Below are 11,604 nucleotides of genomic sequence, written 5' to 3' on the forward strand. Positions count from 1 at the left end.
GTCGTTCTTCTACTACGACGAACGACGACGTACTCGTCCGTCGCGCGTACGTACGACGTACGTAACGAACGTACGACGACGTACTCTCCTTCTCTCTCTCTCTCTCTCTCTCTCTCTCTCTCTCTCTCTCTCTCTCTCTCTTCTCTCCCTTTCGATCTCTCTTGAGATACTGATACCAATCATAATCACCTTTTAGGAAGACATTATAGAATTACCATCAACCTCGCCCGACCGCCGACCGCGGAGAGCTGGGTGCAGGGCTTCATGAAAGTCACTCTCCACGCCGACAAAGGCATGATACGCAACATGGATCTCACGCCCAGGTAAGTAATCGTGCTAGCGAACGTTATCGCTTCGACAACCCACATTCGTCTATGCTCTTGGTCATTGCGACTGCGAAGATTAATAATACAAATTAATCATCTTGATGAAAAAAAATTCTCATTGATTCACATATTCATACTTCGAACTTTGAATTGATAAATGTATGTACTTAGCATAGTTTGCGTTATACGTATACTATATAGAAGAATTAATATAGGCCACATATATAATATTTTTAAGAATTTATCATTATCTTAAATTTATGAAGGTTTCTGAAAAATATCTTAAACTTTTTCAGATTTTATATGTTTCCTTTGGACGAAACGATTTAGACTGAGAAATTTTAAAATTTCAGAATTTATGTATTTAAAAAATTTAGGAAAGATATATGTAGATTCCCAGCAAACAAACTACATGGAGAGAATTATCTTTTAAAATTCACTTTGAAAATATAGTTGTGGTACAATACAATATTTTAAAGATTTTTATTATGCACTTTAGTAAAATTAATCAATTTTGTAGGTTTATTAATGAATGAGAGAAATTTACATAAAATTCTTCGAAATACAGTGTTGTCCCAGAACTATTATATTTTCAGGGTAAACTCTAAGAAAAAATTCTCTCTATGTAACGTTATTTGTCGTCGTTTTGACGAAATACTGAGAAAGTTCAGCAAACAAGCTAATATTATTTTTCGTCATTTTGACTTATACTTATTTGCTGGACTTTCTCAACATTTTTGAAGTGTTGTAATTCGTATAAAAAATTTGTGAAACTTCTAAAAAGTTACAGAATTATACAAGAATTTTGACAAATTCAGAAATCCTGAAAAATTATATAAAAAATTTCAAGAAAAATTTTTGTCAGGGCAACTATATATATGTATATTTAATTTCACGCTTCGCACAACCGATACTGCGTGATCGTAAACGAGCCACATAAAAATAACGGAGAATATATATTCTCGCGCTCGATAGTCCTCCTCCCCCCTCTGTCTTCTTTTCTACCTGCCACTATTTTTTAATGAGCTATCCCTCTCCCGCAGCGGTTACATGAAACTGGAGCACGGATCGACCGCGCGGATGGTCGTTGCTCATCCGACAGGTTCCATCGGCAACATCGGTAAGATCCGACGGGTTGAGCTCTCCTGGGTCTATGACATGGACGTACTGCAGCCCAGATCCCTGTGCTTCTTCTGGTGTAATGATCGTCTGTACGTTAACAGCGTCAAAGTAGATGCTATGGATCTTCCGGGCAGAGGGTGAGAAACTAGAGCGTGACAACTGCTACATTTAGCAGAAAAAATAGTTTTGCAACCGTTATAAGATAATATAATTAGTTACATGATCTTTATGATTAGTTTATATTAAATTCGGTAAGAAACTAAAGGCAAAAACCATTAAAGAATCTTTCCAAATAGTATAAAACATTCGATGAATATTCTCATAAAATATAAATATTTTTCATAATATTTGAATCAAATGTTCTATAGATATACATAAAATATTCTATTTAGCTCCATATTCATAATGAAAAGAATATTTATAGAATATTCCTTAATAATCGTATAAAAATACATAGTATGTTCCATAAAATTTTGTACAAAATATTACGTATGTTCACAGAACATTTATAATTATGCCATTTGAATATATCATTAATACTTGACAGTGCTTTTAATATACATTCGTAGAATATTCTTAGAATATTTATAGAACATCCACAAAATATTTGTATGCTATCTGAGTTACAAAAACTGCTTTTTCTGCTGAATGCAGCCAATAACGTTTTGGGGGTTTTGTCTTCTTGTAGGTACATACTTAACTTTATTCCGCTTTTAGAAAACGCGAAGCGGATTTCTCCAGCAAGCTCTGCTCGGTTAGCAGACAGGAGTACGCAGAGATCGCGAGCGGATCCACCGCCACGTTCGTCGACAATTGCTGACGATCTGTTCCGCGGCAGGAAATCGCATTTTGGGCGCGTCATATAATTACAAAACGCAGCTGCTATTATCCAGAGGCGGTTCTCGAAAGTCGGACAATGATGATGATGATGATGATGATGACGATAATGATAATGAAACGAAACGAGAGAATCGCGGCCCCTCGTAATCCTCTAATAATTTCTTTTGCCGATAATATAGCGATAGGAGAGACGGTTTTATGTACTTGTGCTCTCTTTCTCTATTTTTCGCAATCTGTCGCTTTTTTCAAATGCGGCCCAACGGCACGAGCTACCAATTAACATTTCTATGAACGAGACGATCTGACGCAACTCACTGCTCTATATATCTAATTGAGTTCCTAGAGATCTGTCCGTCGGCGAAGATTTTAATAACGCGATTGATTGCGAAAGCAGTTCGTTCGCAGGAAGAGAAATTCTTAGCGAATAGATGTCTAGAAGCGAAATCAAAGCCGTGAGCGATAGAAAAGTTAACTTTTCGCTCTTTTTCTTTTTGATAACGATTTCTTCAGTATTAATATTGATCAATTTACTATGTACATGTTGTATATAACAGTAGACGTAACGCATTAAAATTAATTTCTTATGGATGTGATTATCGCTAGAGAGTCTTGAGTGATCCCTAATGTAAGGCTCCTATTAAGCCGATCTATGTATTATACATTGAGACACTTATTTTGTTTTATGATGATATGATTATCGTATTGTCTCTCGCAATACAAATATAACGATAGGTTGTGATATTCTCTTGCTTAAGAACTATAAAAAAAAAGATGCGCAAAATGCGGTGACTCAAAGACGACAAATATATACTGCTATTTGCTCATAATCTTTATAAATAAAATGTACAAAACATGTAATGAAAAGGCAATTCTTGTTTATGACAAGAATACTCCGAGCTATTTTTTTTTATATCTGTATAGATTGTTGCATTGTAAAATAAAGTTTATTAGTTATAAGTATGGATACTATTGCACAAAAATAAAATGGGGATATTTTTATAAAATATATGTGAGATTTATGTGTTCGTGGAAGTTTATGTAAAATGTGTTATATTTGTTCTTGGAGATCTCGGGGGAAGAAACACACTTGCGACTACAGCTTGCTAATCTTTCGCAGTGTTTACTCCTCGATAAAACGCTTTACACGTTAATCCGCTTATACAAAAAGATTATCGCGGAGCGCAGCTATACACGGTAACACATGATTCTTCTCTTTTATCTTACACGAGATTCAACAATGATTGAGTAAAAAAGCCGTCCACGTTTGTTCGACGCGGTAACAAGGGATTGGTAAAATATATAATATGATATAATATAGCGATATACATAATATAATCTAATATAATCTCTAAAATCTGTCATATAACATAGAATCTGTGTATAAATAATAAATAGGAAATAAGGGAGCAGGTTTGATCGATTAGCTTGGTAGACTTTAGCACTAAATTACCGTTACGAAGAACATTTATATAGGAGGACTATGGGGGAAAACTGGTGACTGGACAAACAAGAAGAATGTGTGAAGATAAATTGAGAAAGAGAGAGAAAGAGATAACTAACAATAGACGTGACTATACAGCTGATTCATTTGGCATAATAGTCTAGAGCGGACTTTTTTCTAGCGCGATAGGATACGGTCAGTGAAGATCATCGACCCAAGCGGTGTCTAATGACTCGATGAGAGTACGGACGAAGGCCATCTCCTTCCGTGCATTCTCTAAAATTACCCGAGGATCTTGGGACGTACAGCGCAATACATTCGGCGCCATCACCATCGCAAGATTATTGGCGTCCATTTTAGTACGGGCGACCACCTCGGGTCTAGCGAATATCTGTAAAGTTGTTTCAGTATCGTAGCAAATGTTCTCCAAAGACATTCAATTCAATTTGATTCAATGATGTTGAATGCATGCTGCTCTTGAATCTTTATACTCTCACCGTGCGTATAGCATTAAACATTACTGTGTATATAGGTTTATACTTCGTTTAAAGAAGCGTAATATTTTGTTATAAACACAAATTTGTAATAAACACAAATTTAGAATCACACGATTGCACATTGCTAAGCGCACGGTGAAAATAACAGACAAATTTTCATTCGACTTTCTCTTATCGATTTATGTATAAAATGGCCTCTTACCTGTAGGAAGCGTATTAGATGACACAGCACACGACGGTTAAGATCCGGTAAACGTTCGACAAGCGTAGCCACATTTGCCGCAGATGCTTCCGGATCGTCATGTCGCATGGACACGCATTCTACGTAGAAAGAATCCGGTATCAATGGCTCGTACAACTCGCGTACCCACAATTTCAATAAGGAGGCGGGTGCATGAGCGTCCTGGGAAGCTGCCAAAATCGCCCCATCCTCAAACCTATCCAGACAGGATTTCAACGCGCTGACTTCATCGGCGTCCGCGGACACTCGGAAGATACCCTCAGTTAGCGTACCACCACGCACAAGCACTTGGCGCGTCAGCGTAGTCTGTATCCATGGTAACTCTCTAAGTGGGAAGCGGTCCCTTTGTAAAGCCATTACTTCCGAGAGTGTCGCGCCGAACATAGACGCGCGGAAAATTTGTATCTATGAGAAAAACACAAAGGACATGTCAGAATATTATTGTATTAATGCAAAGTGAATTAATCTATATTCAGTAATTAATATTTTAGTAAGTTTGTTAGTGCAATTTATTACCCTCGCTTGGTCGATATCTTCCACCGTGGCTTTGCGAGGCTGCCGCTTACCGTGCGCGCCGATCCGCTGTAATCGTCTACAGGCTACGGTCGCGTAATGACTAACTTGCACGTGTATTGGCCACTTGGCGACCTCGGGAAACTGGAAGTTAGGATCACGATGCCTATTCATGTAACCCTCCAAGTAGGGCTCGAATGTAGCACTAGGCGGCACGAAAGCCAGACACACAGCCATCAATTCCCATCCGCGTCGCAGGCTCTCCTTCCGCGGATTCTCCGTCGTCTGCCGACAGATCTGAACATACAACTCATCCCGCAGAGGCGGCTTCGTGAACGCAGTATTCACGATATCCATGGCGACGCCGTCCAATGTCATACCAACATTTGCTTTGCGATCTCCCATATATACTTGAACCAATCGGAATAAATTGCAAGCCTCTCTTTTTAATAGTTTCTCACCGTCCACCATCGCGAGCATCGGTTGCGGAATCGGATCTTTCGACCAACTGAGAATATCCCGAACGCTGAACTTCTTTCGAAACAGCAGTCTCAGTCCTTTCGGTCTGCCGCAATTTAAATTGAGATTGTCCTGTGCATATTTTTCGATGTCGCCACCGCCCGTACTATCATCTCTCCGCGCTTCCTCCAGGTCAGTGTTATCAACATTCGTTATACCGATACTCGGAGTTGAACTTACGGTGGGTATAGAGACCTGTCTAGTTACTACGCTATCTCTTGTTTCCGTCTGAGACACGATATTCGGCGGTGAAGGCGGTCGCGCTTGCGGCCTTGTCAGGGTATCGGCTGTGGTATAATAAGTCGCTAAGCCCGCAGTATCGTAATTACCTAAATCTAAAAAACATAAAAAAGATACGTCATTAATTACGACTATTCAATAAAAACGTATAACATTTTATGCTCTTCAAAATAATATCTCACCCGCGTAATGATCCTCGAGATATTCTTGACTGGAAGAATCGCCTTGATTGCTGGCCGCTTCGTCGTCGGCGAATTGATCATCGGAATCGTCATCACCTCTTCCACCAATACCTTCGCCTCTACCACCTTCCTCATCTAAAGAATCTTCTCCTTCTTCTACTAATAAAGGATCTCCAAACTTGTAACAACCTTTTGTGAATAAAAGAAGAAAAATAATAAAACATATTCCATCGCACAAAATTACAATATCATAAAAATTTTTTATTTATTACCTGATAATTTTGCTTGTTGAAGGATATAATGTTGTAGTGGTAACAGATGATCAGCATCAGCCAGAAGATTACCATAAAACGGCGATGGCGGGGGACTGGGATTTCCATTACTTCTTTTCTTCTTGCTGTCGTCTCCTTCGGCGTGACCCTCAGTTTCTTCACCCGCAGCACTGTTGCTGCTGCTGTTGCTGCTATTACTACTGCTAGTGTTACTACTGAGTCTCTGTCTAGATTGTTCATGGGTTTGACTTATCATCAAGTAACGTTCGTGCATAGCATCGTCGTCTCGTTCTCTTCTTCTAACTTGCTGCTGTTGTTGCTGCTGTTGCTGTAACTGTTGCTGCATCTTTTGTTGCTGCTTTTGCTGTTGCACAAAACTGTAACTACGACCCAACGGCTGCGGCACACCTTATAAAATAATAATTACTCATGTATTGCAAAAAATACGTGCACATATATACAGGAAGGTGGCGAAAGAAATATAAAGATTATCTTGCTATTATCCAATGCTTACTATCCAATGAGTTATTGCACGCTGTGTTTCGCCTATACTCCTTCTCCCTATCTCGCTCCCGCTCTCTCTCCCGCTCTACCGCTTCAAGACCTCTTTGTTTTGAAGAATTACCACTATGTACGCCAGCAGATCTGCCGAGACTCTTGGCAGGATCGTTTCTCTCAGATAACATTGCACCATATACGTCCCTGACATTCGCTTCCGAAAGCGACGCAGAACATCCATGATGTCTTCTACCTATGCTACCTGTACCATCCTGCGGCTGTTTATTCATGTTTCTCGAGTGCATGGAACTCGGATAAAAGCCTGGCGGGTTCGTCTTGTCAAGACTATTGACTCGTTCCCGATGATGCTGCTGCATTTCTCGTTCTCTATCCCTATGGTAACGATTTCCACTCTCCATTAAGGAACCATACTTCTCGCTCTGTGATTTGTAACTATGGCTAAGTTGAACTTCAGGTGGACGATATGGTGGCATTTCCTGCCTGAAGACTCGAGATTCCATCAGAGAATCGCGATATGGCGATGTACTTGGCTCAGGACCATACGAGCCTCTACTACTTTCTCTGCCTAAAATATCGAAAAATCAATTGATAAGAAAGATGTACGCGCGCGCATGTGTATGTGTGGGAGGGGGACTTGTATATAACAAATAATTATGGCAAAAGCATAAAAACATAAATATATTATACATCCTTACCATTTTTACTTTTGTCTAGATCCAAGTTTCCAGCCCTACCTTCGCGTTGTGGATCAGTGAAAGTCTTCTTCTTAAACAGGGGTGTGCTGGTCGAAAGCGATAGACCCAGTGGCGGTGGTTCTCCTACTAACGATACAGATTTCTGATTTTTCACACTTTCGAGAGTCCCGCTCTTGTGACATCTAGTCTCCAGAGTACCACTACTGTGCTGCCTAGGGGAGGATTGTGCAGTGTTCACCGGCGTTTGCGCGGCTGAACGGTGATGATGCCTATGCGGCGAATCCAATAAACGATAACCGGTCGACTCCAAGGAGGTCCTACTATGCGAGACGGAACTGTCGCTGGATCTACCAGAATCCTGTGAATGATTATGTTGTCTGTTACGTGTCGTAGGTACATCATGATGCCTGTGATGCCTGTTATTGTGATGATGATGATGATGATGATGTCGCCTCGCGGACGGAGACGGAGAAGGAGGAGAAGTCTGAAGATCAACGCCAATCGTAGAAGTCCGTGTTTTATTTGCACTACCAAGAGAAAGAGCTTGCTACGAGAAAAAAATGTAGCCATGTAAAATCTCCAAATGTATATATTGTCTAATCCTTGTGAAAAAATTAAATTTACCAATGTCGGAGTGAGATTCGTATTTTCCTGGTGATTGAATCGTGTCGATCGACTAACTGAAGGAGTTTGCGTCTGCGTTGAAACAGATTCTTTCTTTCTCGGCTCAGTTACTTTTTGAGTATCGGATGTGCTACCACTTGCAGGTTCCGTATTCTGTTTTAACGTCTATACAAATATAAGAATTTATAAAGAAATTAACGGATTTATAAAACATAATTATAAGTTAATGATAATTAATCGCCAACATTAATCTTCTTTATATATAAAATGTAGGAGAATAATAAAAAAATATGTTTTATAAAACGTACACAAATAGAAAGTAATTTATAATGTTATATTTAATCGTATATATTATAATAGGTAAGTATCATAGAATATAAGTTTTCCGGAACATCTGGCAACTATATTTTTGTCAAATCTAAAATGAACTAATAACATTATCACGAAAGAAGTTCCATGATAGTACTGTAGTATAATGTAAACCAGAGTTTTTTCTCCCTGCTGCAAACATCTATTTATAGCTGAGAAGAGAGCAGACGTGCTTGCACACTTATATCTCCGCCACTTTAAGATACACGAGTTCTGTAACGTACGTTATTCCAGAGAAACTCACAAATCATTACACACATACATCAATGAATATGTATACACTCGTGCGCGTGCGAGAGGATATGCGGAACTCGCAGATTTTATGTGATTCATAAGTACAGATCCCGGCAGATACAGATAATAAGGGGCACGATCTTATCTGGATTTTATCAGTACTTTGAACGCATCGGAATAACTCAATCAATGTGTGATTCACATCGCAGCACCAATATTGTATAAGAAATGTGTTAAATCAAATCAAACGATATCGAAATGTTTATTTTACCTGAAGTTTCGCCAACGGTATGATGTCACAGTCCGTCGGGCGGTGCCATACGGTCTTCTGAGACGTTGCGTTGTAATAATAAAACCGTGAGGTATTCTGATCGAATAACTCCCACCATTGATTGTTGTCCGTCTTTTTCCTATTATTAAACGGTATGTGTACTACATATTGTGATAACTTAGTATTGATGACTTAGTACTTTCTCTAAAACAACTTTCTCTAAAGTAATTACAATAATACCACTTTAAAATAATTAATCGGTACGTATAATATAATTAAATTAAGTGGATATAATTGAATTTAACTTTAAAATATAACTTTAAAATAAAAGCTAATTATAACTAGGTCTTACATATTGATCCAACTTTGAAAATATACTATCCGCCGGTGATTTAAAAAAACTAGATTTATTGCAACAAATATTTTGAGACTAATTTTTTCATGAATTTTTAGAAATATCGAATAGATGCAGAAAACCTCTGGCAAAAAAGAATTATAATATTTCATATTTTTAAGAATATTTCATATTTTAAAAATTCATGAAGATTTTTGAAAAATACCTCTTAATTTTCTTCGAAAAATATAAAAAAGAGAAATCTTAGAATATTTCAGAATATTCACACATACATAAAAAAACTCTAGAAAAAATATAGACTTTGTTAGCATTCTGACAAATGTTCTAAATTATAAAAATTAGAGAAATTTTTTAAAAAGTTATAAAATTATACAGAAATTTTGACAAAAGGAAGAATTTAAAAAAGATTAATTATATGTACAGAAAATTGAATCCCGATGAAATGAATTTATTTTTACATATAGCTTATAATGTGATAATGTGGTAAACAAAAAATATATAATATATGTGATAAACACAAAGCTCAATAATGGATAGCTTTTAAACTATGAGGGTACTTTCTATTTAGTGATATAAGTCAACACAAGTGTCATTTTGTCTTTGTTCATTTTATCTTCACTGAATGCTAAGAAAAATAAAATAAAGCTTGTATCGGCTTGTGTCACTAATGGAAAGCAACTATAGTGTACAAAAGATAATCCATGAATACAAGTTTTAAACCTAAGACATAATTAAAAAACACAATAAGAACAAAGAAACACAAATTTCAATCTGTTAGAAACCATAAATATTTTAACTTATCCGTATACACATAATTTCTGATAGTTTAAAATCTGTTATTTCTTGTTCCTATTGTTTTTCAATTGTCCCAGGCTTTACACCTTTGATACATCATTGCTCAAAAACTATCCGTTATTGAACCTTGTGTCTATATAACATTTTTTGTTTATCACAATACAAACTATGACTGCATTCCACTTGAGCCCCGCAACACTCTTGGAATCAAATGACTACGTTCAGCAGAAAAAGCAGCTTTGCAACTGTTGTAAAATTCTTTAATATGATTGGCCTTGCCCTTAATTTCTCATTGAATCTAAGAGTAATATTCATAGTTCATTCTTATTTTAAGATCGTTTTAAGTAATGTTGTGTTAAGATGTTAATATCCTTGATTACATCTTAAAATTGTACTTAAAACAATTTCAAGTGTAAGTATAGACCTATATGTATAAATCATTTATATTAAAAAATTTTACAATACTTGCAAAGTTGCTTTTTATACTGAACGCAGCCATTTCTTTCTTCTTCAAATCAAATGTTGAATAAGGACATGCTTGGAGACATATATTTGAAATACTTTTATTTAAAACATATTTACAATACAAGTGTATTTTGTATTTTGCATTTAAAATCAAAAGATTGAAAGTCTTTTTTGTATTTTGTAATTTAATCGATTATCGATCTTAATACGAAATACTTTCAATCTTTTGTTATTAATGTTGAAATATCAAATATAAAATACTTTTATATGCTCCCATAAAGTACAAAATACAAAAATTTTCATGTGCTCTGCTGAAATATAAAATACAAATGTCTTATAAATACTGCTTTTTAAATAAAAGTATTTCAAATGCATGTTATAAACAAGAATAAATGATATTCGTGAATGTTGTGAGCGCCAGATGAAACGCATCCTACATTGTGTGTGAAAATTATTTCACATGAGTTCAATTTTTCATATAATTGAAATGGAATCCAGAAGATATGGAAATTAAAAAATTATATAAAAAATTATATAAAAAAATTTTTTAAATTTGCCTAGGTTTCCTGCCCTAGATGAAAACTATTATGCCCGTTTCCACCAATGTAGATTAACTTTAATCTCGGTTCAACTTATTCTTTCGTCTTTTTTTAATTTTAAAGATTATAAAAAGACGAAAAGTAAATTGAATAGAGATTAAAGTTAATTTATATTGATAGAAATGGGCATTAAAAAGTCAATATAGAAGTAGCTTACACAGGTACACCCGGTGGAGGATCCCATACGCATTCTCCTGTGGTCAGATTCGCGTACATGTGTTCCTTGGTGCGTGGCTCTATGATCTCCACCCATTCCATCCTACTGTAATTGTCAGCCATTAATATCTATCGTTGGGGGAAGCCTTAATTCTCCTGCGATCGCGAATCTATCGAATCCTAAAATAATCGGCGACAAAGGTATATATCTTGCGCAACAGCTCTAAATCACTCTTTTCCTTTAAACTTTCACTCGTTACGAATTACTTGCGCCTCTGACAATTTTTTATCACTCACAAAATGATATATATGAAATGAAGTATAATGTT

General features: G+C 36.6%; 2 protein-coding genes across 2 annotated transcripts in view; one reads left to right on the top strand and one right to left on the bottom strand.

Annotated features, from left to right (window-relative positions):
• The window catches only part of LOC105620072 (pancreatic triacylglycerol lipase-like), a 9,681-nt gene extending 7,413 nt beyond the window's left edge, over positions 1-2,268 (top strand). The window contains exons 7-9 of the mRNA XM_012201580.1: positions 197-323; positions 1,370-1,585; positions 2,166-2,268. Of these exons, the coding sequence (XP_012056970.1) occupies positions 197-323; positions 1,370-1,585; positions 2,166-2,268 (446 nt within the window). The remainder of the gene's footprint in view (positions 1-196; positions 324-1,369; positions 1,586-2,165) is intronic.
• Positions 2,269-3,925: 1,657 nt separating this feature from the next.
• LOC105620073 lies at positions 3,926-11,398 on the bottom strand. Its single transcript, XM_012201582.1, has 10 exons — positions 11,277-11,398; positions 8,906-9,044; positions 8,032-8,196; positions 7,408-7,954; positions 6,708-7,277; positions 6,194-6,601; positions 5,922-6,110; positions 4,984-5,834; positions 4,429-4,872; positions 3,926-4,120 (listed from the first exon to the last, which is right to left on the bottom strand). The coding sequence occupies exons 1-10, from the start codon at positions 11,396-11,398 to the stop codon at positions 3,926-3,928; spliced, it is 3,630 nt and encodes a 1,209-aa protein (XP_012056972.1).
• Positions 11,399-11,604: the final 206 nt, after the last annotated feature.

This window comes from Atta cephalotes (assembly GCF_000143395.1).
Source record: "Atta cephalotes unplaced genomic scaffold scaffold00024, whole genome shotgun sequence".
Taxonomy (NCBI): domain Eukaryota; kingdom Metazoa; phylum Arthropoda; class Insecta; order Hymenoptera; family Formicidae; genus Atta; species Atta cephalotes.